Source organism: Mus musculus, chromosome 2 (genome assembly GCF_000001635.26).
Source record: "Mus musculus strain C57BL/6J chromosome 2, GRCm38.p6 C57BL/6J".
Taxonomy (NCBI): Eukaryota; Metazoa; Chordata; class Mammalia; order Rodentia; family Muridae; genus Mus; species Mus musculus.
Genome location: NC_000068.7, coordinates 9,941,951 through 9,969,709, shown reverse-complemented (window position 1 = coordinate 9,969,709; position 27,759 = coordinate 9,941,951). Strand labels below are relative to the sequence as shown.

Here is a 27,759-nt window from a genome sequence, read left to right as displayed (position 1 = left end):
CCTTCTACTTGGAAGGTAGAGTCAGGAGGGTCAGGAGTTCACCGTTGTTTTCTGCTGCATAGAGAGTTTGGGGCTAGCCTTGGGTACAACTGGAAGAATGGGAAAGAAAGAAAAAGAAAAGTAACAGGAACAGGAAGGCTGGAGAGATGGGTCAGTGTTAACAGCACTGACTGCTCTTCCAGAGGTCCTGAGTTCAAATCCCAGCAACCACATGGTGGCTCACAACCATCTGTAATGGGGATCTGATGCCCTCTTCTGGTGTGTCTGAAGACAGCGACAGTGTACTCACATATATGAAATTAGAGAGTGGGGGAGGGGGACAGGAAGGGGAAGGAGAAGAGGAAAAAGAAAGGGAAAAGAATGAAAACTAGATGAACGTGCCAGTGAGTAATGGGGCTAGTATGCATGTCAGGCTATTCAGGAAGGCCTCTGATAAATGAGAATTAAACAGGGCCTCACAGGAAATAAGGGAGCAGTCTTAATATGATCACAACTCAATGTCAAACTGTAGTTGCACAGAGGACAGCATCAGCAGCCTTGATGCTGGAGTGCGGCTCACTGAAGCACAGAAGCAAGATAGGACTAGACTGGAACCAGAGAGAGAGGAAAAAGGAGAAAGAGGATGGCTGCCGTCTTTTTCAGCTAGTGCTGCTATGAGTCTGTGTTACCGGTGGCTGCCCTTGTAGGAGGAGCAGGGTCTCAGAGCTTGGATCTCTGCATGCCAGCTGCAGGCTCTCCCACATGGAAGCAGCAAGGCCTGTTAATGGGTAATGAGAACTTTCAAGATGAGAGATGTTGTTGTGATAGTTGCACATCAAGATAAGCAGGTGATGCCATCCTAACCATGGTATTGAAATTATAAGTAAATCCAAACAAGACAGCAAAGTAAGATGTATTCTGTAAATGTGATAGTTTTGTGCCCATCTCTTAGAAGGCTTTACACATGGAACACTACAAAATAACTTTTCCTGAAGAAGAGCAAGCCTTGCTTGTCTTCCTGCTACTAGAGAGGTTAAAGTAGAAGAAGCATTTGAGTCCACACTTCAAGATCAGCCCAGGTAACACAGTGAAACCCCAAGCCAAACAAGAAAATCAATCCTTTCTTTCCTCCCCTCCCCTCTCCTCCCCTCCCCTCCCCTCCCCTCCCTCCCTCCCTCTTTCTTTCTTTCTTTCTTTCTTTCTTTCTTTCTTTCTTTCTTTCTTTCTTTCTTTCTTTCTTTCTTCCCTCCCTTTCCTTTTTTCTTTACCTCCCCCCTCTATGTCTTCCTTATTCCCCTTTTCTCTCCCCTACTTCCTCTTTCTCTCCACAGAAGAGAAGCTATGAAATGTCATCTCTGGGACATTCTAGTTAGAGAAATAAATCAGATTTGCTGTAACAGTTTAAAGCATTCTATGATTAAGGATCAAATGTCAGTGAGTTAGAGTTGAGAAAAGGAAAAGATTGCAGTGGCTTGGTATCTCATACATACACAAACCATCAGAGAGATAAGAGCAGGAGTAGGAACAAGCAATAAGAGAGCAAGAAAAAATGGCTGGGGCTGGAAAAGTTCTACAGAGGAGTTTGAAGACAAAACTAAGAAAATATGAGGGCTGGAGAGATGGCTCAGTGGTTAAGAGCACTGCCTGCTCTTCCAAAGGTCCTGAGTTCAATTCCCAGCAACCCACAAGCATCTGTAATGGGATGTGGTGTACTCTTCTGGTATGTATCTGAAGCAGCTACAGTGTACTCATAAAAATAAAAATAAATAAAATCTTAAAAAAAGAAAATAAAGAAAATCTGAGCACTGGGCATAAAGAGAAGACTAACAGGGGACACAGTGTCAGAAAACACAGAATTAATTTATGTGGTTCTACAGCCAACTGGAAGGATGTCCAGGAAGAGAAACCCAATGAAACCCAAGAATATAAAATTGTCAAAGAAGTGATACAAGAAAATTCTCAGTATTAAAAGATACTGAAAGAGGCTTAAGGGCACTTCAATTATGAAGGAATGCAAATGAATACGAAGGTATGTTGTACCTACCACAGTAAACAGTTGGGAGTAAACAGTTGGGAGCTGCAAAGGCATGGAACTTGATAGAGAATATGAAGCAGTAGAGATGCCCATGCCCATCCATGAGAGGTGGCTTTCACCATGTCCGGGTGAAGGCAACTTGCACTAAGGCTTGTGATAAACACATGGCCAAGGCTGCTTACAGGAGGAAGAGTTTACTTGTGCTTATGGGGATGAGAGTCCACTGTGGCACCAGGCAACAAGCAAAGCTGACAACTCACATCTTGAGCCTCAAGCAGGAAGAGGAAAGAGTGAACTAGCAGTGGCTGAGTCTTTAAACACTCAAGCTCACCTCCTGTGTCACCCTTCCTCCAACAAGGCCGCACCTTCTGAGCCTTCCCAAGTAGCACCATCAACTAGGAACCACCATTTAAATCCCCAAGACTGCAGAGCATTTCTCATTTAAACCACCACAGCTGGCCATGATTGGGATATTTGTAGTGAGATTCACATACCAGTAGTAAATGTCCTGATCTCTTAGGTAGCATAAGTGAGAAGTCATTAGGAAGTGCCTAAAATCTCTACAGCACACATGTTTACAAAAACTAGCCTAAGCAAAAACCTCTGAGGCAATGTTGAAGTTTGCTTTTGGAGGGATATCCTCATTTTATGATGTTTGCACACTCTCCTTCTGGATAGTTTCCTGTGACAGAAATATTTTTTTCTTCAGTATTAGTTTCTTTCAATCTCAATTTGTCAAATATCTCCACTTCCAATGAGTCTGGCTTATCATATACCATGTGTTAAAGAAATCTTCCAGGGTCATGCAAGGCTGTCACTGAGCTAACATCGAGTTGAGGTTCCTGAGGCACATTCCTGAGGAATGAGAAGACATCAGAGATTAGCAGAAGGAGTGCAGTTCAGAATGTGGGGGTTGGGTGGGAGGTGGAGAAGAGGACAGGGGACAGGAAGAAGACAGTGGGACCATACCATCAGAATGTAAAATAAAGGAATGTCAGCCTGAAGTCCTGTCTTCAGCCAACCTGTCAACTCAGGAGGTAGCATATGGACATTTCAGACACACAGCGTCTGAAAACATTCACTTCCCAAGCATCTCTTCCCCAAAACTATCAGATGATATGGTCTAAATTCAGCTGGATCTAGTAGATAGTTCAGCACCCAGTATATACCTAATGTGACCCCATGCATCCAGTAACTGTCTTGTACTTATAGATCTGAGCTGAAAGATTCAGAAAACAAAGATGAATTAAAACCCAGGCTTTGCTCTCGATAACTTCGCATTTACTAATCTGGGACAAAGCAGACAAATAGCTGTATGCTCAAGTGTTCTCATAAAGTTAGCAGATTTGTAGGAATTTGTGACGGTAATAGCTCAGATCTGACTGGAGGTGTGGCTTCATACGAACTGTTTGGGGTATTTTTCATAAAATAAATCAAGTTTTCACAACCATGTATGAAGAGCAAAGTGTAGTCAGTACAAAATGTAACTAGAATGTCATGGAAACCTCCAGACATTAAGTACCGTGGGCTGCCAGAGTGCAGTGCAGGGAGGCTGGAAGAAAGGAATGAAGGCCATGTCCAGGCTCCAGCACTGGACTGGACTGGACTGGGCTGGGCTGGGATGTCCACCCTTAGCTCCTGAGGCTGGACAGACTTACTGGGAGATAACTAGAATGAGGCTTTTTCTAAAGAATCTTTCAAACTGGCTGTGCTTTGCCTACCAGGTGGAATCACTGCTGACTTGAATGTATTTTTGTCTTTGGCCCCTCCCTGATTGCTTGGCATGGAATTATGCACATAGTAAATGTTTGTTGTGTTGAACTTATGCTATTAGAGAATTCAAGAAAGAGGAAGTGTCTTAGGGTTTCGCTGCTGTGAAGAAACATTACCATGGCAACTCATTAAGGAAAACATTTCATTGGAGGTTGCTTACAGAGGTTCAGTCCATTCTCATCATGGAGAGGAGCAGGACAGCATGCAGGCAGACTTGGTGCTGGAGGAGCTGAGACTTCTACATTTTGATCTGCAGGCTGCTAGCAGAATATTGGCTTCCAGGTAGCTAGGATGAGAGTCTTAAAGCCCACACCCACAGTGACACACCCACTCCAACAAGGCCACACCTCCTAATAGTGCTATTCCCTATGGGCCAACCATTCAAGCACATTGCTCTATGGTGGTGATACGTATTCAAATCACCACAGGAAGGGTGATCTAGTACTTGTTGGCTAGAGAATAAGTAGGATATTGAGTTGCTAGCTATTAGAAATAAAACTCCAGGGCAGTGACACACCTTTGTAATTTTGCACTTGGGAGACTGAAGTAGGAAAGTCAGGAGTTCAAAACCAGCCTGGGGTCAGTAGTACATGAAACATTGAGGAGTAGGGGTACATGCTGTGAACATGAAATCCTGGTGCTCAAGGAGTCTGAGGCAACATGATCAGCCTTTGCAAAAAAGCAAAAGAAAAGAGGAGGAAGGAGGGAGGAGATACAGTATAGAAGACCATGGAAAAGTATTTCAGACCGAGACTGGGGCAGGACCAATAGTTAAAGAGTTTAAGAGTGAATGGGTGGGGGACTGGAGAGATGGCTCAGCGGTTAAGAACACTGACTGCTCTTCCATAGGTCCTGAGTTCAGTTCCCAGCAACCGCATGGTGGCTCACAACCATCTGTAATGGGATCCCTGGTGTGTCTGAAGATAGCTACAGCATAAAGATATACATACATACATAAGAGTGGGTGGGTGATAAAGTGATCAGGCCAGTGTGATATTTCATCAGTGTGACAGAACTGAAGTGTGTCTTTTTCTCTGATTGTCACACTATGTTCTGAGCATCCTAGGTCGCCTTTCTGCTTTATTGATGTTCAAGTGGCTCTGAATACTTTTCCTATGACTATGTTCATTGGGAAAAATAGCAGATTCTCAAATAATGAACTAGAAATGCTTCTAGGAGGACTCACTATGTGCTCGAGCTAGACAACAGTGTTGAGGAATGGAAAGGCTTGGATAAAGCAGCCCACTTTTACAGTTAGGAGTTCTAGGGAAGCATTGAGCATGCGCATCAGCAGCAGAGAAGACACTACTCTGCTGGGTCTAGCACTATTCTGCTTTCTTAAATTAAGAAAACTATTACTTTGGAGCACTTTGGGGGTGGTAATTAGTTCATTTCAGTTACTTCCTGTCATGTCCCCCCTAAGTGTCAAACAGAGTACAGCTTCAAGGAGTCAGGATTGTTTGTCCTATGGTCAGTTTCTTGCTCCACAAGTAGAGAGTCATGTGTTCCACTTCACTGATATGTCAGGAGATGACAGGCTGACATTTTCATTAAGCTTTATAATGTTCTATTAGTTATGTTGGACGAAGTCTTTCCAAGAGTCCCAGGAAATCTAGCAGTCATCTGTAGCAGTATATAAGTCCTTTTTTGTAGCTTTCAGTGAGCTGCATAGAATGTGCTTAAAATATTATTTACCTGAAAAGATACTTGAGGTAAACATTTATGAAATACACTTTAACCCTCGAGCTTTAACTAAATTTCACCGGGATTTGTGTAGGAATTCCCTCTGATCCAATTCCCTTTTATACAATTGAACCTGCTATGTGTTGAGCCTAGGTAATTTCTGAAAGGCCAGAATGCCATCCTTCCTCTTGTCCCAGTACAAGGAACGTTCCGACTTCTTAACTTCTTAACTCCTCCCCTGCCCCACACAGCATGGGCCTTTCTAACAAAGCTGCAGGTTTTCTGCATTGCTTTTTTGCTCCCAATCATAACTATAAACCCAGCTCAAGGTAGCTGCAGTAACTCCACAGAGCAGATTAATGAATCCACCACCTCAGTCCTCTCAGAGCGTCAGGACACAGGTGAAAGACAAATGCCAGAGTGTGACATGAATTCTAGTCCAGTTCCCAACAGAACTGAAGCCTCACGGGCACTGTCTTCACTGCTCCTGTCTTTGTTGGCATCCCAATCTTCTGAGTCTATTGATCCAAACTTCCTAGTTTCCCCTCCAGCCCGCTTCCAAACCCTTAAGAACTTTGTGACTAAGGTTAGTTGTAGCCACAATGAAACTTTTCCAGTAGCAGTTTTCAGCATTGGCTGGATCCTTACAGTGACATAGACAACATAAAGGAGCCTTGTTTAGGTTAGTTAGGAGCTGCCTAGGCTCTAGTCCGCCATGGATGGAAGGGAGTGATGGTCCAGAGGAGTGAGCATGTGGCAGAGGCTGCTCACCTCAGACAGACAGTAAGCTGAGAGAAAGAGGCTCCAGAGGCCTAGCACTGGACCTCCTAAAGTCTACACCTCCCACAATATTGTCACCAGCTGAGGCCAACCATTCAACACAAGGGCCTGAGGGGGACATTTCTCTTTCAAACTATTACAATAGAGTTCTTTGTGCACTGAAAATAGGGTTTTCTTGTTCTGTCTGCAGTTAATATGTGTAAGAGGAAGAATGGAAAATTGTCAATCTGTTTATAAAGTAGACTTTGGAAATTTTCACTCATTTCTTAAAATTTTGAGTGTGGGGTGTTTGGGGGGAATATTGGGGAGAGAGAAACTAACTTGTTTAGGCACAGTTGTCAGTTTTATTTTTGACTTACTGCTTTGGATAAACATACTGGAATGCTGCCAACATTTCAGGTGGCTGAGTGCTAATTTTGTAGAAATTAGATGGAAGAGCTATTCCTGCCAATTTTCCATTAAATTATGCAAAAATTTGACTTTGTAAGACATAAATCTAGTTTTTAAAAAAAAGAGTCCTAATTTTCTAGTTAGTAAGACCATCAAAAGACTAATTATTCTCATTTTAGCTTTTGATTTTTGTTTAGGAAAAATATCAAAGAAGCAAAATGCAGTAAAAATTAGTGCTTCCTTTTGTCATGTAGCCAGCATGTAGACTTAAGGTGTTAAAGGATGTAGCGTTTGTGACTTTTTCTTACGAAGCCAGTGAGCTCAGAAAACAATGACTTTTCTCTCGATGAGTAGTAGTTACTGAGTAATCACTCACGTAGTGGTCAGGGCTATCTTTCAGCTAATCCTCAAGTGATGGAATTGGTATATCTCTGATTTTTCTCTTAGCCTTCCCAGGCTTAGAAGGAGGAGACAAAAGTGATTGTGGGAACTAGAGGGAGCCCTGGAGGCCACAGAGGAAAGGAGACGTTATCTTAAGCAATTAATCAAGGAACTCATATTATGGGACAATTATTCACAGTTAATTTTAAAATAACTTTAAAGCCCAGGTCTTGAGGGATTTTTTTCCCTCCAAATTTTGTCAAGGTCATTGAGACAGTGTTAGGCTCAGGTGCCGCACAGACATTGCATCCGTGAGTGGGCACATTGTGAAGAAGTACTGGCAGGCAGCATCAGTATGTGTAGGACTTTACTTCCATCCTGATAGCTAGCTGTTCAAATAGAATGGAGATAGCCTTTCTCCAAGGGGATTCTGAGGTGCCCTGGCCTCTGCCCTCTGCCCTCTGCTCTCTGTTCAACCTGTGGGAGTTGGTGGCTCCTCATTCTTGTTTAGTGACTTTGTGTCTATGTCGTATCATCTAATGCTAGATTTCCAGCTGGCTGTGGTTGTTCAGTCTGACCAATCAGCTCACCTTGTTGAGACTTGAACACAGGTAGGTTCATATGCCTTATCTGATAGTTTCTCTTGTTCACAGAGAAGTGAGCACTCGAAGATCTGCTCTCAGCTTCCTCTGCCCTCCTCCTGGGTGTTTTTTCCTTCCCGCAGTGACAGTGCACTGCTGCTGCTGCCCAGTGGCTCCTGTAGGCTGGAGGCACTCTCTGGGTAGCTGCTTCCCTTCTACACAGGCCCCAGCCAATGCTGACACTGGCACCACAGTGAGACTTTTACCCTCTGTCTTTCTTCCCTGGCATGTCTGTTCAATTGTCACCCAGGGTCACGTTTTACTTGTCTGGTGACAGCTGTGGCATCACTTCTTTGGTGATTCTGTCACCAGCCTGTCTCTCTCCACATCCACTGCCCTATTTTATTGGCTTCCTAGCTCTTAATCACTGTGAATTAGCCTCGGTGTTTATTTGTTACCTCGGCTCTCCTAGTAAATCTGTGAGAACAGAGCCCTTGCGCTCTGTGGACTTGGCTCTAAATAGCAAGGCTCTCTTACACAGATGTTGTCTGGGAAAGATCAAATCTCAAAACCCAGAGTCTGCCTTCTCCTGAACGCTTCTCAGTTGTGGACCATCGTAAGGTGGAGGAATAAGCTCGACCAACATCACTTGGGACCCCTTGTAGATATTGTCATGCTTAACAGCTGATAGTGAAGCTAGTTCCTGACTCTGAGTCTTAGTTAGGGAAACAGACAGGAATGACATCCATGTTCAGACAGTTGTAATTATTTTTACAGTCTTATAATGTCTGAAAAATACCCAGAAAAGACTATGTTAAGCTTGAGCTTTGCAGAATAAGAGAGAAGCAGACCCAGCTGAGAGACGAGTGTTCTCCGGGAGAAAGACAGAACATAAAAGACCTCAACATGTTCCAGAATTGGGAAAAAAAAAATCATGTGGTTTGAGCAGGGTGATCGGTATGAATATTCTGTAACAATCTAAAATGTATCTCTGCTTGAATTTGGAGAAACGTCTAAGATAGGTAAGCCAGGTATGTCACCATTAAGTGTGTAATGGTTGATTTTAGTTTTAATTTTCAACTAGATAGAACCTGCAGTCACCTCGGAGACAGGCTTCTAGACTCACCTGTGGGGGATATTTCGATTGTGTTGATTAAAATAGGCAGACCCACGCACTGTGGGCGGTACCATTCCCCAGGCAGGGCCTCCTGGACTGTGTAAGGATGGAGAGCGTGAGCTAAGCAGGAGCATGCCTGCATCCATCACTCGTCTTACTGAGCAGCTGCTGCAAGCTCCAGATGTCTTACCTTCCCCATCCTGATGACTGTAACCTGGAACTGTAAACTAAAATAAAGCCTTCCTCCCTTAAGTTGCTTTGGTTGGAGTTGCTTTCTCAAAGTAACAGAAAAGGTGTATGAAGCATATTTTTTCTTTCTATGAAATGTGTATGGGAAATGTGATTGCTTTTGAGTAATTCGCCTTTGTTTCAATCAGTAGTTCATACATACAAGTGCGATGGAGTGAGTCATATTCCTACAAGCAGTTGGTCTTTACTTGAAAATTGTGTTTTCATGTATTTGCCTACTCACTACAGCCACTTTTAACCCCAGAATGCTCAGTGACATTCCAAGATAACCTGGGTACGTGTGCAAAATGCCAAAAAAAAAAAAAAATTTACTTATTGGGGCTGAAGAGATGGCTCAGCAGTTAAGAATACTGGCTACTGTTCCAAGGGACCCAGAACTGATTCCCAACACCTACATGACTGCTGACAACCGTCTATACCTCCAGTTTTCAGGATCTGATGCTTGCTCGCTTCTAGCTTCTGGGGGAAGAAGGCACACATGTGGTGCACAAACATAGAGACTGCCAAAACACCCATACACTTAACATAATAAATAAATTATTTTTAAGTATTGACGTCCCTGTCCCTTGAGTTGCAGACTGCTTTTGACCTTCTTTCTGCTTTCACTGAACAAGTGTCTGTTGACGTCCTACGCCCTAGTAGAGTCCTGCATTCCACCTACTGTCCTTGAGCACAAAGGCTATGACATGCCTTGCAGAAAGTATGCCTAGATTTAATATCCTTCTGTGAAGCCCAGGTTATACTTCTGTTAACCAGGAGTGCAGGGTTACTCACCAGTGTGTATTAAGTCAGGTCCTTAAATGAACTGCATGTAGCTGGACATGTTCTTTATGCCATCACTCGGGGCTGAGGATGGAGGGGAGGTCCATCCAGCAGGAAAGGGAAGGCGAGGAGGAGGAGGAGGAGGAGGCTGTAAAGGGAAGGGAAGAGAAAGGGAAGGGAAGCACAGAAGACAAGATCATACAGTGATCATTTGATGAAAATGTGGCCAGAGAGTCACAGGAACTGAATTCTGGGTTTTCCCTAGAAACAGTACTTACAGCAGATCAATAAAAGTGATGACAGCTGATTGTGTATGTTAGTGTGGATACACAGTTAACATGTTGGTAATGAGAGCTGACTATGCACATATGTGTAAATATGTAGTTAAAATGTTGCTTCATTGAACCTGAAAATTTACTGTATTTAGACAGCAACTCTATTACTCACAATGTTGCAATTTGATAGTTAGGCCAGGCTGGCCCAAATATAGAATTCTACTGGATGTGGCTAGGCTAACTCAAATCATTGTGGTCAGCTAGTGATCAATGGCCTCCCTTCCATTTCTGATGCTTTGGCTAGTGCCCTAGGCTCTGCTGTTCTCACCATCCATCAAGCAAGAGGGATAGCTAGCTCCAGAGTAAGAAGTGCTTTCCAAGCCTCTGTCTGTGTTACATCTGCCAACCTTGACCCCTGACTGGCTGTGCAAATCAGATGGCCACCCAGACTCAAGTAGTCGTCTGCCCTGATTAGCATTGTATTGGCCATTGATGCATTTGTGGAGGGGAAGAACCTCTGTTGTTCCTTACAGTTAGTCGAGTTTATGAATTAAACACTTGACTGGATTCTCTTTTTAAAGACTGTTTTGTTTTTGGGGGAAGAGGGAAGGTCAGAGGACAACTTCTGGAGTTGATTTTCTCCTACTCTGAGTTCCAGGAGACTCCAGGTTGCTGTGCTTGCATGTCAAGCCATTTTACTTGCTGAGCCATTTGGCTATTTTCATTGTTGTTTTGTTTTTTTCCTATGCTTTGTTTTACTGTTACTCAAAAGCTGCATAGGTGCTACTTTCTTTGAGCCCAGACTTGTCAGAAAAGGAAGTAGTTCAGAAAGATGAGGAGGCCACACAGCCAGCAATGGGCAAAGACTTTAACCCATGTCTGTTGTGACTGCAAGATGGTTATTCTTTCTCCACTACTTTGCTTTCTGATAGATGAATAGCTAATTGGTCTTGTTGGGCTGAGGAACAGCCATTAAATAGGCTCTATGAATCCAGAAGAAACAACTGCCATTTTTTGTCTTGGAGAAACTGTGCCCTGTGGGCAGCCTTCCTGTGTGACAAGTTTAAGTAAATTGTGACGGCAGTGAGTGGAGATGGGGTGCTTGATTCACATCAAGGGCTTACATTCTGTATATGGGATCTTAGTTGTAGCAAAATTTATTCTGAAAGACTTAAAGGAAGATGATTAAAATATTAGAGATACTGACATTGTCTGAAGAGATCTACTTGTATTTATTTCTTGTAAAAAAAAATCCACAATATTACCATAGCTGGGCCTATTATGCTATTGTAATCCTAGCTGAACAGAGAAGGGTGATTAACGATAGCAATTTATTGTATCTGAGGAGGAAAGAAAATAGGAGATGTTGTCGTTATCATAAATCATATCATAAATAACCAAAAAGAAGTCCTCGGAAAGCCTGTGTGGTGTCAGCAGCCAGCGCTTTCAGGCCCGTTAGCCAGGATGTAGCCATAGAAACCCCAAAGTCATATTGTTATCTTGGTCTTGCTGCAGTTATGTGATACAACAGTATTAACATATAGATTAGGCCATTTATAATGCTAGGTGTCATTTCAGGTTGGCTTGCTTATATCGCATTTTAGTTTCTTATTGTGCAGAATGTTAGTGGAATGGGGCTTTTTTACATGTCAGTGTGTGTAGGTATTTATAGCACATCTTCACTATTGCTAATTTATCCTGTCATTGATTGGCTGTACTCTATGAATTGTCATTGCCTAATTGTCTTCATTAGTAATATTTTCAAGTAAGTAGGTTTATTTTTAAAAATACATGCCCACTTGTACATATTGAGTGTTAAAAGGGTTCTGATTTTGATTCAATTGCAAACAGGACAGTTTAAAAAATATTATATGTCACAATTAAAACTGTTTAGCCTCAGGCTAAAGGATAAACTGTTGAGATGGATTAGTCAGTTTGGCTGTCACTGCACCTCTTGTCCCCTCTACCCCCCAGGCTCCCAGTGTCTGTCTTGCTCTTGCTGTCCCAGGCTCCTTCCCTGCAGCAGTACCTCCCCTGAGCCTGATCTTCCAGCAACACCGTGTGTTCCAAACCCATTTAACCATCACTGTCCGTCAGATTGTTTCAGTTGTGTGCCATCTTCTCATCCTCTTGGCCCCCAAAGTAGGCTCACAGCTTTTCTTAGCTTCTTTGTCCTTAGATATTTTGGCAGGAACAGTTTAAAGTCATGGCCTTTCTCCAAAGCCAAAATGAAGTATCTGCAGTTCTAAGTACCAGTCTGGGTTTTCAGTGGCCTACCTAGGATCAGGACCTGCTGCGCTGGGTCTTGGGGACATTAAATGGGCTCTGCTGGGTTCAGTTGTGGCCATGGGGAAAAAACCCAGCTGCAGTTTCAGCACGGTTCCATTTCTAATTAGCATTTCCATGTCCACTCCCTTCCGACCTCTGCATGTCCCTTGTTCAGATCTCTGCTGTGCCACACCAAGAACTGTCTACAAGGATACAGGTGATTCTGAAGGTGGGAGACTGGGGTTTGCTCGTCAGGTCTTGTGCCCAAGTCTAGCACAGTACTATGTATGGTGACACACAGCAGCAGATAATGCATCATTGAGTCACTTGTAGGAATTTGTGAAGATAAGTGCATCTAAGACCCCAACAAATGTGAAGGTAGCTTCACTGGGGAAAAAGGAAATAATAATTTTACTGATAAAGGTAAGATCAGCATACCCCTTAATGCCATAACTTAGAAGACTAAGGCAGAAGATTACCAGTTTGAGACCAGCCTAGGCAACCTAACAAGAACCAATCTAAAATTTAAAAAGTTTCCACACAAGTAATGTAGCTTTCAATGTATTTAATTTGGGGGGAATATATGTGAGTGGCACTTTATTGTCCTGTTAGTTAAAGTTTAAAAATAGAAGTGTGTTTTCTGCCTAGTTTGAGAACACGCCACTGAAGTTAAGAGTTGCATGCATCTGTGCAGTTAATGAGATAAAAAGCTTTCATGCCATGTGCAAACAATTTCCTCTTCTTCCTAATGTCTACTAGCTTTTTAGATTACAGTGTTTCTTTAAAGGCATTTACTGTTCTAGTTAAAACGATATTTTGTTCTAAGTCAATATTTATTATAGCTTAGAATTAACATCCCCAAATCCTTATGGTGTGTTCAGACCTCACTGCCGTGTTTAGTTTTTGTTTGAGAGGTTTGGTAGGGCAGCATGTTTTTTTCATTATTCCTCAGAGTAATGTAGGGACTGGTGATTATTTATGTTGTCAACGAAGGAAAATCACAGTGAAGTTTGTACTGTCCTGCCCTCTTCAACATTTGTGATTTTAAAAAGGTGGACTTTGCTGTTGTTTGTGTTTTCCTTTTGTGTAATTTAAGAGACTTTGTGCCCAGTCATCCATATTGTTTCCTATTATTTCCTCCTGTAATGCTGCTGCAAAAGCATTCCAGATGTGTTAGTCAGTCACTGTAACAAATGCTTCCGTAAGGAACAGAAAAGACAGGCTTCGTTTTGCTCACATTAGAGGTTTCTCTGGATTGGTTGACTCTGTTGCTTTCAGCCTGTGGCAGAGCAGTCATGCTGGGAGCACATAGCAGAGCAGACCTGCTGACCTCATGACCCACGAAACAAAAGCAGAAAATACAGACACATAAGAGTCCACATTTCCTTTAGAGAGCACCCCTCCAGGACTTAAAAACCTGCCATGGGCCCTGCTTCATGACGCTCCCACCACCTCCTAAAATAGGAAGTTGAGGCCATCCCCTAACATGGAGTTCTTAGGGACAATTAAGACCCTACTGTGTCAGCACACATGGGAAACTATTTGGCAGAATGAAAAGTTCCTCTGTGTTCTCATTATGTCAGGGTTTCTCTGTGTTCCCTAGCTGTGCTGGAGCTCACTTTGTAGACCAGGCTGACCTTGAACTCAGAGATCTGGCTGCCTCTGCTGCTTGAGTCCTGGGATTAAGGGCGTGTACCACCACGCCCAGCTCTAGGCTATCTTTTTTGCGTGTGTGACCAGTTGAACCCACAGGGGATGTACTCACAAGTTGAGGTAGGAGGGAAAATGGACAAAGAAATGGTCTGAAATGACTCCGTGTGTCTACTGGCCACTGGAGAGGTGGTGGTGGCATTGTCAGGCAATGGTAGCAGTAGTTGGTGAAGCTCCATGTTGTGACTGTTTATAAAGCGCTGTCTGTCACTTTCATCATCTCACCTATTCACCTGATGCATTTGAAGCCCAGCGTCTGTCAGCTTTCATTCTCACGGATCTCTGAGCAATGACTTTGTCCACTAGGCTTCCATTTGTTAAAACCAAAAACCTTTACATTGTTTTCATTTGTTTAGTGTGTGTGTGTGTGTGTGTGTGTGTGTGTGTGTGTGTGTGTATGCTCCACAATATGCATGAAGAAGCCAGAAGAAAACCCGTGACATGAGTTCTTTACTTCAGTCATGTGGGCCCCAAGACTCAGGCGCAGGTTATCTGTCTTGATGGCAAGCACCTTTACCACTGAGCTCTCTTGCTCTAAACTTTCTTTTTTTTTTTTTTTAAATATTTTCTTTTATTACGTATTTTCCTCAATTACATTTCCAATTCTATCCCAAAAGTCCCCCATACCCTCCCCCCACCCCCCTACCCACCCACTCCCACTTTTTGGCCCTGGCGTTCCCCTGTACTGAGGCATATAAAGTTTGCACGACCAATGGGCCTCTCTTTCCAGTGATGGCCGACTAGGCCATCTTCTGATACATATGCAGCTAGAGTCTTGAGCTCCGGGATACTGGTTAGTTCATAATGTTGTTCCACCTATAGGGTTGCAGATCCCTTTAGCTCCTTGGATACTTTCTCTAGCTCCTCCATTGGGGGCCCTGTGATCCATCCAATAGCTGACTGTGAGCATCCACTTCTGTGTTTGCTAGGCCCTGGCTCTAAACTTTCTTATCACAGCTCCCGGATCCCTTGAGCTCTTTGACACCTGACCCTCCATGTTTCATTGTTCCCTTTATCTTTACATCGTTATTCCTCAGAATTCTGAATCCACGTTTCATATTTTACCCCACTCCTCAACCGTGGTTTCAGTATTAACAACAGCCTCTCATATCCCACTCTGGTTTTTGGAACTTCAGCATATTTTTGAGCTGCTCAGTCAACACCACTGGCTAAGTGTTGCTCAAGCTTTGTGTCTGGGATAGAGCTAAAAATCATCATTACTCTCCATTCGCCTTCCTGTTAACGACGGCCTTGGGCTTGTGTTAGACTCCAAGTCATATCTGAGCGTGTAGTGTCTGCTCACTGTCTAAAGAATGTCATCCACCTCTCCTGATTCCTGTCTGCTGCCATTTTCTAGTCTAGTCTCTTCACTCTTGCCTACACTGTGTTAGCCATACCCCTCATCTGTCCCTCCTTTTGGTGTCTGGCACCACCCACTCTGTCTACCATGTGTTTTGTTGAGGTAGTCTTGGGCATACTTGAGTGTAAAGTAGCAGAGTACAGAAGCCTCGTGACGTGGGTACAACCTTACTCAGCTTTCACTTATTCTGCCTTTCTCCTCCTCACATTCCAGACAAAGTATTCCTGTGTCTCAAGTCCTCCTTTTTACCACCTGAGCCTTTCATCCTGTACTCTGGCACTCCTGGCAATATTCTAATCACTGCATTATTCCTGAAGTCTCCCCCGTGGACAGCGACTCGTCCCCTTGTGCTTTGAACTCCTGGACAATTTGTCTGGGGTACCAGTTACCTTTCTGTGTGCCATACACACGCACTAGTGTAGGTCAGGAGTTGATTGTATAGTTCTTTCAGGCATTCTCATCATGCAGTATATGCTTACTGAATATGTACAGAACAGAAAGACAAGCTGGTCTTATAAGGACTAAGTCAAATAGGCAAGGCAAGTGTATCAGCTCCTTTTGAAAGGTCAGGAAACTTGCTCAAGGAGGTTCAGATTGCCTAAGGCCCATCATTCTGTAGGGCCAGACACTAACTAAACATAGTTTCAGATATCTGATCCAAGTTCCTCACACTGTACTATGCTGTCATTCCAGGGGTGGGTGGGGGTGGGGGTTGTACCTATAATCTGAATTGTGTACAGAGATTAAAATTTTTTGCACAAGTCTTTTTCATAAGACTAGGAAGATGTCTTAGTCAAGTAAAATGCTTGCCACAAAAGCATTTGGATCTGTATGTCCTCCACCATAACCCAGTCTCTCTCTTTTTTTTTTTTTTTTTTTTTTTTGGTTTTTCGAGGCAGGGTTTTTCTGTGTAGCCCTGGCTGTCCTGGAACTCACTTTGTAGACCAGGCTGGCCTCCAACTCAGAAATCCGCCTGCCTCTGCCTCCCAAGTGCTGGGATTAAAGGCATGTGCCACCATGTCCGGCATAACCCAGTCTCCTTAGATGGGTAAGATCCAGTTTCAGTGAGGGAGCCGATCTCAGCAAGCAACAGACAGACATCGGTGTCAGCCTCTGGCTTCTACACACATAAGCGTCTTTTAAAAGTGTGCCTTTCATTTCCGAGATTAGCGGTCATGAACACTGCTGTGTTTCTGAGGCCATGTGAGTGTTGGAAGGAGCGAGAGGAGCACAGAATAGGAGGTCACACTGGTCCTCTGTGTGGCCGTTTGTGAAAGGATGAAGAGCCTAGGCTGGGAAGACCTGGGAGGGCTCGTTGCTTTGTGTTCTGAACTTTGTTTCTCCCTTCCAAGAAGTGATGTTTGAAGACTAGGTTCTGTTTGTTGTATCCATTCTAATAGTGCCCTTTTCACCCTTTGCAGAGGAGGAAGAGGAACAGGTGCCCACTGATGGGGGCACCTCAGCAGAAGCCATGCAGGTGCCCTTGGAAGAAGATGATGAGATGGAGGAGGAGGAAGTCATCAATGATGAGAACTTCTTGGGTAAGAGGCCACTGGACAGTCCTGAAGTGGAAGAAATGCCCTCCATGAAGCGCCCACGACTCCTGAGCACTAAAGGGGACTCCCTAGATGTTGTGTTGTTAGAAGCACGAGAACCCCTCAGCTCTATAAACCCACAGAAGACCCCACCAGTGCTCTCTCCTGTGCGTGTCCAGGACAGGGCTGATCTGGCCCCTCCATCACCACAGCCTCCCATGCTGGCTCCATTTGCAAAGTCACAACTACCAATTGCAAAGCCGTTAGAAACAAAGTCGTTTACACCAAAAACAAAGACTAAAGCTAGCTCTCCAGGTCAGAAAACTAAGTCACCCAAGGCTGCCCTATCACCAGCAAGGCTTGGAAGTCCTATTCGGTCACCAAAAACCATCCCAAAAGAAAAGAAGTCACCTGGACGCTCCAAGAGCCCCAAGAGTCCTAAGAGCCCCAAGATTGTAGCTCATGTTCCCCAAACCCCTGTCAGACCTGAAACACCAAATAGGACCCCTTCAGCCATGGTGGTTGAAAAAACTGTTAAAGAGACCATCCCAGTGATGAAACCAACACAGACTCCCCCAGAAGTTGTGAAACTGAACATTGAAATGCAGCCGAAAAAGCCTGTGGTGACAGACAAAACCATCGATGACTCCATCGATGCTGTGATCGCACGTGCCTGTGCAGAGCGGGAGCCAGACCCTTTCGAGTTTTCTTCCGGATCGGAATCGGAAGGAGACACTTTTACAAGTCCTAAGAGGATTTCAGGCTCAGAGTGCGCCACTCCAAAAGCCTCCACTTCCTCCAATAACTTCACCAAGTCCCTGGCCACTCCTCTGCCTCTCTCCAGCGGAACCTCAAGTTCAGATAACTCGTGGACAATGGATGCCTCTATTGATGAGGTGGTACGGAAGGCAAAGCTGGGAGCCCCTTCCAACATGCCTCCCACCTTCCCATATATCTCTTCTCCCTCAATTTCTCCTCCCACTCCTGAGCCTCTACACAAGGGGTATGAGGAGAAAGCCAAGCTGCCTTCGTCTGTGGATGTAAAGAAAAAGTTGAAAAAAGAACTGAAGACTAAGTTGAAAAAGAAAGAAAAGCAGCGAGACAGAGAGAGGGAGAGAGAGAGAAACAAAGAAAGAAGCAAAGAGAAAGATAAAATGAGAGAGAGGGAGAAGGAGAAGGAGGCTGGAAAGGAACTTAAGTACCCGTGGAGGGAGCTGATGAAAGACGAAGATTCTGATCCCTATAAGTTTAAAATCAAAGAATTTGAAGACATTGATGCTGCGAAAGTGCGATTGAAAGATGGGATCGTGAGGAGAGAGCGAGAGAAACATAAGGACAAGAAGAAAGATCGAGAAAGAAGCAAGCGGGAGAAAGATAAGCGAGAAAGGGAAAGGCTTAAAGAAAAAAACAGAGAAGACAAGATAAAGGCCCCTCCAACACAGCTGGTGTTGCCCCCAAAAGAAATGGCACTGCCTTTGTTCAGCCCTTCAGCAGTGAGGGTCCCGGCCATGCTGCCGGCCTTCTCACCAATGCTCCCAGAAAAACTGTTTGAGGAAAAAGAGAAGCCCAAGGAGAAAGAAAGGAAAAAGGACAAAAAGGAGAAGAAGAAGAAGAAAGAGAAGGAGAAAGAAAAGGAGAAGAAAGAGAGGGAGAGGGAGAAGGAGAGAAGGGAGAGAGAGAAGAGAGAGAAGGAGAAGGAGAAGCACAAACATGAGAAGGTAAGCTGGGTGTCATTTTCACAGTCTGAACAAGGCCTTAGTGCAAACCGCAGGTAAACGCAGCCAGGGCTTAGAGCTGGGTTTTGGATGTAAATCGAGGGGCAGTTAGGTGACATTTATTTGTAATGTGGTTACAAAGATCAAATTTAGTTCTGTAACTAAGCCCTATACACGCTAGATGCTAAAAATGCATAGATAGCTTCAGAGGAATGTAATCAAAAGCTGTAAATTCTGTGTTCATTAAGCTGATATCTCACAGTTAAAACACGCACACACAGTAAGACCATTTTTTTAAAAATATCAGGTCTACTGCTACATGATGTTTTGTACTGTTTTTTTGGGTACCCAAAAGCATCCATTTTTCTATGACATGTAAACCTATGTTCCTTCTGGAAGAAGACAGGAAGCCAACAAGGGGCTGATGGCCTTTGTCTCCTTTTGGAGATCCACTCTGCCATTTACTTAGGGCAGAGGCTGCACGTAGGACTTGAGCAGCTTCTCTTATTCTTGCTACTTCTCATGGTAAGATTGGAACTCCTGGGCTAATTTGGTGATCCAGCTAACAGACAGAAAGTAACTTCATATACAGAGATCTTGCCTGTCAAGTCAGGAAAGCAGACTTGCAGAGTCCTTGTAAACAACAGGGATATTGGTCAGCCCTGCAGTTTCATCAGAGTCAGAGCTGTGTCCTGTGGACACAAGTTGTGACCTCTGTTCGGACAGCTCTCCTCTTCCTCTTAGTCTTGAGATGATTGCAGACATTCACTTGACCCTCAGGGCCATCTGTAGAGCTTCAGAGTCTCCTACTCACACGGGATCTTCTCTGTCTGCACTTGGCCACAAAATAGCAGCAGAAGTTTCTCTCCACATAATGAATGCTGTCCTACCTAACAGCAAATACAGTACCAATAATGTTACAATGCTTTTAGCTTCCAACTTACCTGGAAAAGCTAACTTGGCTGGCAACAGCCACTTTTTTTTCTGCCTAACTCTTAATTTGTTTAGACCCCTTGCTGTTTCCATGAGTAAAGAAATGGAATGAAAATGATGTCAGTAATTGGACACTGGCAAAGTAATGAGACACCATTAATTTACTAACAGGACACCAACTCTATAATTTGTCTCATTCTAAAAGATTTATTTTATTTTTATTTTTACTACTGTAGAAAGCAATGTGTCCAGAAGAGGATGTTAGACTCCCTGGAGCTAGAGTTGTAGGTTGTTGTAAGCTGGGAACTGAACTCAGGTCCTCTGGAAGTGCAGTCAGTATGAGTGCTCTGAACTACTGAACCATTTCTCCAGCATACCGTATGTCTGTCTTTACAGTCATGTTATCATTTAACTACTATGCTATCTTAATATGGTACTTGTCAGGTTTTGAAGCACTTCCACACATTTCCCCTCTTCTGACATACCTATGACCCAGATCCAGCAGGTATTATCAACACTAGGAAACAAGAGACAGCCTAGGAGACTGGCCTGTCCCAGTTGAGAGGCACACATTCACACTAGCCAAATCCCTATTCCACAGATAGTCTTCAAATTTGGAAATATTTTCATAGAAACATTGTCTGACAATAATTAGTCATCACTGTTGTGTAACTAGAGTAACAGGCTGACTCGCAGCCAAGCAAACGTGGTGCCATTGCATCTGGTACCACCTTAACTTTGGGAAGTCATGCATTGTGGAGCAGCCATTATGAGTCCTAATGAAGCCCATCCAATGAAGGTGTTAACATCAGGCAGACCATGCCTGTGCCTTTGCTCAGGATCTCCCTGACTCTGGAGAAGAAAACCCCTCAGGAAGACACTTACATACCAATAGCTAGACAGACTATTGCCTGATAGACGGGTTCAAGCCTTGTGTTATTTTTGATAGGCTATAGATCAGAGAAATGACAAAATATAAAAATTTATCAAAATCCCTTACCTTACAAGAAGTTTACAAATGAGAAATAGGATTGTAGAATTAGACTTGAGTTCTAATCCTAGCTTCTGTGAAATTGCTTATATGAAAATAAAATCAGGCTGTTATACAAGATATGTATAGGAATATGTCTGGCATATGTGGAACAAGACACAGCCTAGGAGACTGGCCTATCCCAGTAAATATTATTTGAGTAATGAAAATGGTTACAGGAATAGTAATAGTGTTCTATTATTATTTGAACTACACTATAAACGTGTAGAAACCTAGAGTTAAATCTTAGTCCTTTGTAAAAACGGAAAGGGAAGAGGTGTTATCACTTGTGGAGAGCAGTAATAAGGAGTAGAGATTAAAGGCTGGTATAACATGGAAGTGTCTCTTTACTCTACCCACCAATCTGCGCAAGTTTCATGTAAAACAAGTCAGCAACAACAAACCTGAAATAGGACTGTGTATGCCCTGCAGATGTCCTTAATTGTTTTTAGTAGAAAGATAGTAAAAGTAAGCAAATGGGTCAGCAGGATGTCCAATAGGGAAGGCACTTGCTGCCAAACATGGCATCCTGAATGCAAAACTATATGGTGAAAGGAGAGCTCCTGCTTCCCACAAGCTGGCCTCTGACCTACACGTACATGCCTCACTCAGCCCATGCTGACCCACACATATACATAAAGCAAATACATACATGCATACATACATACCTAGATGCAAAAAGCCTATTTGTGTGTGCTCACACAGCGCGTGTTACAAGGCTTGATTATTTCAAACGATGAATTGTTGGAATTAGGTAGATGTGAAGGATTACCTTAACTACATCAATTTTAGTATTTTAAGTGTGTTTCATAGAAAAATGATAACAAAAAAGGAAACTCTTTGTTATTTGTGATGGTGAAACGAGGTATCTGTGTGCATACATGCATGCATGTGCATGTTCATAATGCTGGGGTTTGGAGCCAGGCCCGAGGTATCTGTGTGCATACATGCATGCATGTGCATGTTCATAATGCTGGGGTTTGGAGCCAGGCCCGAGGTATCTGTGTGCATACATGCATGCGTGTGCATGTTCATAATGCTGGGGTTTGGAGCCAGGCCCGAGGTATCTGTGTGCATACATGCATGCGTGTGCATGTTCATAATGCTGGGGTTTGGAGCCAGGCCCCTCGTGTATACTGAGCTTCCTACCATGAACTGTGCCTATAACTACCTGTAATGTTAAACAGGAGAGAAAGCAGACACTGAGGACTACATATTCTTGTATTTCAGTATATTCTTACCTGAGTACACTCTTAATGGCAGTGTCACTCCAAAAGGATGGCATTACCATCTGCAGATAAATAGACACAACCTAGGCCCACAGCAATTTTTGGAAGCTGGGCTTTGGCAGTGATCTGGTAGGTATCCCAACCCTACCACTGCCTGGCCATCATGATCCTCTCGTATCTTTTGGGGTCTTTGCTTCCTTCCTTACCTCTGTCTCCACCTCACATTCATTTTGGGAAGAGACAGCATCACTCCGCCCATTTACTTCTGTTTAAAACCAGCTTTGGAGGCAGGACTGTAGCTCAGTTGTTAGAGCACTTGCCTAGTGTTCCAAGCTCTGGCTCTGTTCCACAGCACTGCATCAATTAGGCATTGCAGCCCCTGCCCTTAGGCTTAACAATCAGTAGGTAGAGGCTTCAGGTCATCCTTGCTTCCATAGTCTATTTGAAGCCAGACTGGGACATGAGACCTTGTCTCAAAACAAGCAAACAGCCAGGGCTGCACAGAGAAACCTTGTCTCGGAAAAAAAAACCAAGCAAACAAAGAAAACAATGTTTGTTTCATACCTTCTGTAAGAATACTCACCGTGAAAGCCACCCCCATAGAAAATGCTGAGCAAACACTGGTTTATGTTATTTAAAATGTGTAGATGACTGACAGTTTGGAATGTTCTTACAAATAACTAGCAATGTTGATCACCCATGGATAATTAAAAGAAAAATTTTTTATGCTGAAAAACTTATGGACTTTAAAAAGAATACTCAAACTTTGACCTGACTAATAAATTGTCTGATTTGAGCTACAATGGCTATTTATGAATGGGCTAACCTAGATAGGAGTGATGCTGTCACCTGAGAGTATATTTGTGTGGCAGGCTACTCCATGAGTTAATCCTCCAGACCGCTCTGTGGCTTTGATATTGCTGATTCTGCAGTTCAGAAAGTTGTGTACTGAGAGGTCTGAGTGACAACCCCAGTGAGGGGAGACTGATGTGGTTAGGCCCATCCAACCACATCCCGTGTCCTTGCTACTCAAGCAGCCTGCTCACGTTAGTCTCTCTCCACTCTGGCATGTCCAGGACACAGGATGCTCCTGAACAGGACAGTAGAAAGGCTAATTAGGGGTGAGGTGACCAGAAGGGCTGGTGAAATGTCAGTCCTTGAAGAAACCTTATGAGCTCCTGTTTAACTTTCTATATTTAAAAACAGGAAAGTGATGACCTCAGAGCCTGGTGACTTTAGTAATCAGAACTATGAAACATTTTAATGACTCTTTCATTTGTCCGCAAGCCCTTTAGTATCTGCCTGCAAATCACCACTGCCTCAGTTAGACAGTGTAATACAACAGAGAATCACTCTTACTTTTTTCTTTTACACAACAGCATGTCTCCTTCCTTCCTTCCTTCCTTCCTCCCTCCCTCCCTCACTCCCTCCCTCCCTCCTTTCCTTTCTTTCTTCTTATTTAAAACATTTGGTCAGCCGGGCATGGTGGCGCATGCCTTTAATCCCAGCACTTGGGAGGCAGAGGCAGGCGGATTTCTGAGTTCAAGACCAGCCTGGTCTACAGAGTGAGTTCCAGGACAACCAGGGCTACACAAAGAAGCCCTGTCTCGAAAAAGCAAAACAAAAACAAAAATAAACAAAAAAAAAACAGCTTGGTCTTATTTCTAGTCTTTCCTCATTGCTTGTCATACATAGTGAAATGAAGGGTTTGCAATAAACAAAGTACCGCAGTAAAATAGGGGAAATGTTCCCTCCCTGTTTCTCAGCACTGCCTCTTCCTTGAAGTCCGGAATGTAAGCAGCATTTAGGTGAGTGGGTTTGAATTTGTATACAGCTACTGCAGGCTGCGCCCATCCATCCTCCTATGAATGGGCTTGGATGGGAGCTTGCTGTCCACACTGGACAGCATTCACTCCATTCAGCCACAGCCAGGCCTCTACAGACTGTCTTCTGAATGTTTCAAATAGCTGATGGGGATTTTGTTAGCCTGCTTCAAAAAGGAGCACATGTAAAGAGCTTAATTGCCGAGAAGGACAGCACAGGGTTACCAACCACCATGAGCACCATGAGTGCTAAGTGCTCCCATGTGGCTTCCTTCAGGAGTGGTGCAGGGTGGACACCGAAACTAGCTCCTGCCCGCCCGGCTTACCCAAGCCAGTGCACACACATGCTAGAGGCTCTTCACTCTTTTTTTTTTTTTTTTTTTTTTTTGTGAAAGGAGTTTAACATTAAAAAAATAAATAAATAAACTTGGACAGATTAAATTGACAAAGCTGCCCATTACCTTTGTAGAAAGTCCCTGTCAAAAGATAAACTTTAAAGCTGGAACGCATGAAAGGGTTCCAAGATAGAATTTAAATTTAAACTGATTCTTTAGAGATAAGCTTTTTAAAAATCCACCTCTTTGCTTCAAGTCAGGATTTTAAAAATAAATTTCCCCTTTAAATCTCTTGAGCGATTTTCATTTTTTGCAAGGCCGCACTGCTGGTGTCCTGGAAAAATGGAGAGTTAGGGCTTTATCAGTTGGTGCCCTGAGGTATGTGGCAAAGAAGCTAAATCCTTGAAGATTAGCAAAAAAAAATGCAGCACATGGCAATAAGGGGCTTATATGACTACTAGTGTTAGCTCAGGTGAAAGGAGTATTGCTTATACATAAAACTGGACAAATCCACTGACAATGTATTTTTAGTTAGCTACAAAGGAGTCTTATATTGCCGGACTTTCCCTCTTTGGTGAATTGCGAAGCTTAGTAATCCACTGTAAATACTCTTCTGCTCGCCCCAATTCCAACATTACTCCCAAGTGCTGTTCTTTTATTTTAACACTTAGAAGCTCCCCTCGGCCCCAGGACGTGGCTTTGTGCCATTAAAAGATGAAGTCCCTCATAGTGTTTAAGTGACTAGTCGCTGTTATCTTTCAGTTTGTTGTTTTCAGCAAGGTTCAGGAGAGAGATAGCTTTTAATTTGTAGTTAGGATCTCTGTCTTTATTTTATTTTGAAAAACATTCAGATAGAGTTAACATACAACTTTAGGGAGAATTATTTAGAAAGTCTCCTTTCTTTATAGCATCGTTATTCATCTCTTTCCCTTGAGCTAAATGGCCTGATACCGCTTTCTCTGTACTTCCAGACTGCTCTGCAAGACACACCACTTCACTTTTTGACTGAAAGTAAAGTATTGACTGCTTTATGGGTAGAGTTTCCATTTGTCCTAGCTGCCCGAGAGAGTCCTGGTTCATGTCTACTTCATAGTCTCGTTAGTAGTTCCCTTGTTACTATGAGAGGTATGTAGGCAATGTTGAGTATCATGACTACAGATGAACTTTGAGATGAGGTATCAGTTGGTGGAATACCTGTTGCCTTCAAGACCCGTTCACACCATTCTGAATCTGACTATATATTTCCAATTTTGCTTGCCTGTTTTGTACACATCATTTAAGTGTTTTGTTTGTTTGTTTGTTTGTTTGTTTGTTTTTGAGACAGGGTTTTTCTCTGTTTCCCTGGCTTTCCTAAAACTTTCTGTGTAGACCATGCTGGCCTTGAACCCACAGAGATCCACTTCCCCAGCCTCCCAAGTGCTGGATCAAAAGCGTGCGTGCACCACTGTACTTGGCTTCGTGTAACTTTTAGAGTAAGTCATGAGTAGCCCATGTCTTGGTTCATGTCACTGTTCAGATTATTCATGATAAAAATCCAGCTGCTTAGCTGAATAAAGGTAAAACCAGAGTAAATCTCAAATCCACATAAATTCACTAGCCTCCCATAGAGAACAAATGCCTTACAGCTGACACTAGGACTGATACAAGTGCTCATGAATTAATTACTGTAAGATACCTTGCTAAAGAAAGTGAGCAGCTCCATTCGGGATATGCATATACGAAGACCCAAAGAATGGCCCAAGGAATTGTATTTTGATTTTTTTGTCAGGAAGCTTAGATCTGCATGATATATTTACTAATTTTGCACCCCTGAGCAAACCTTGTATTGTTTCTGAGTAGTTGTTATATGGGGAGAGTCTGCCCTCCACACGTACACTATGGATTTGTGAAGATCAGTTGGGTGTTGGTCAGGTGATTCCTTAAAATACTGAACAAGTGCAAGTTACGGCTATCACAAGGAAAAGAAACAGGCCAAACACTGCTGAATACAGCAATTAGAAAAGCAGAGTCTTCATTCGCGGTAGAGAGGAGCAGCTTTGCTTTTAAGATATAAGCTCTGCCAAGTGAGGTAGTGCAGGTGTTTTACTCCAGCACCTGGGAGGCAGAGGAGAACAGATCTGTGTGAGTTTGAAGCCATATGGTGTCCATGATGAGTTCCGGCCAGCCAGGGACTGTGTAGTGAGACAGAATGAATAAAAAAGGAAGAAGCAGCAGGGCGATGGTGGCGCACGCCTTTAATCCCAGCACTCGGGAGGCAGAGGCAGGCGGGTTTCTGAGTTCGAGGCCAGCCTGGTCTACAGAGTGAGTTCCAGGACAGCCAGAGCTACACAGAGAAACCCTGTCTTGGGGGGTGGAGGTAACAGACAATAAGGAGAACAGCAAAAGCTTGTTACCTAGAGAAAAAGAGAAGATGATTTTTTAAAGATAAGAATTTAGCACATTTAAAAGCTTAATGGGGGGCTGCAGAGATGGCTCAGCAGTTAAGAGCACTGACTGCTCTTCCAGAGGTCCTGAGTTCAATTCCCAGCAACCACATGGATCTGATGCCCTCTTCTGGTGAGTGTGAAGACAGTGACAGTGTACTCACGTACATTAAATAAATCTTTTTAAAACAGTAAGTTTAATGAGAATAATTTATGAAGTCAAGAGGCTTGATGTTCTGTCCATTATGCTAAGGAAGAGAGAAGAGTCTCAAGAAGTCTAGAGAGATGGACTTTATACTTAGGGCCTGAAAAGTTTGTACATTCATAGAAAATAAAGGAATTCACCTACCTCCAGCCTCACTATTTAAACCTTTTTGCTAAGCAAAAACAAAAAGAAATCAAGGGAGGATCTTGAAAGAAATGGTGGTTTGGAATCTTTGCTTCATATTCAGGATTCACATGTCTCTTATTGCCAGTGTGGTAGACATTGAGAAAGAACCATAAAGAAGACACTTGGCTTCAGTGGTACTGGAGTGAAGTGGACATCCAAATAAACAAATAGCATTAAAGGCTTCCATAAAATTACAAGTTTAGTAAATGTCCTTTACTTTCAGAGTGCTTTAGGTTGATTCTTGAAGAGGAATGTAGTAACTGAGTGATAGGAGTTGGCTCTATGTTCAGATAAACATTAATTCAACAGATGTTTATTGAGTGTGCCTTCCATGCCTTACGGTGTTCAAGAGAATAGTCTGACAGACTCATGTGATGATAGGTTTGTAAATGAACTGCAGATAGAGAGAATACATCCATATATACACATATGCAAATACTTGTATGACATAACGCACTGAACAGAACTTTACACATCCATTTCCCTACAGCCCCCACATGCTCTCATTACTGTCTCACTCTTGGGCTACAGACAATGTAAGTCAGTATGTGTAGGCAGGTGTCAGTGTTAAAGGGACATAGAAGCTTGGAGTATTCCAGGACAAGTTAGACAGATGTCAGTGCTTGGGATAGTCCCACATGATAAGGAATTATCCCACCAAAAATTTCCTGAGCAGTCAGTCACCACTGAAAAAGAATTTGGGACTGCAGCAATTTTGTCTAGCTGTTAATTCAAAACATTTATTACACCATAAGATCGTAACTGTCAAGAGACCATGTAATATCATGCTCTGACTAACAGCTCAAATATTTGTGAAGTCCTCAACTTTTTCAACTGTCATTACCTTCACCATAAATCCTTTCTAAAATGAAAAAGTATGGCATACACACACAAAAATTTCAGTTTTTCATATAGTGAGCCCAAAATGGAGCTACTTAATGCTATAATTATACTTGGTATTTATCTTTCAGATATAATGAAACAAATTTTATTTACAGTGAG

The 27,759-nt window shown here is 43.1% G+C and overlaps 1 protein-coding gene and 1 pseudogene across 1 annotated transcript in view; one reads left to right on the top strand and one right to left on the bottom strand.

Annotated features, from left to right (window-relative positions):
* Positions 1-27,759, top strand: part of Taf3 (TATA-box binding protein associated factor 3) — a 134,058-nt gene that overhangs the window by 78,900 nt on the left and 27,399 nt on the right. The window contains exon 3 of the mRNA NM_027748.3: positions 16,765-18,596. Within this exon, the coding sequence (NP_082024.2) occupies positions 16,765-18,596 (1,832 nt within the window). The remainder of the gene's footprint in view (positions 1-16,764; positions 18,597-27,759) is intronic.
* Gm31200 lies at positions 2,661-2,793 on the bottom strand (annotated as a pseudogene).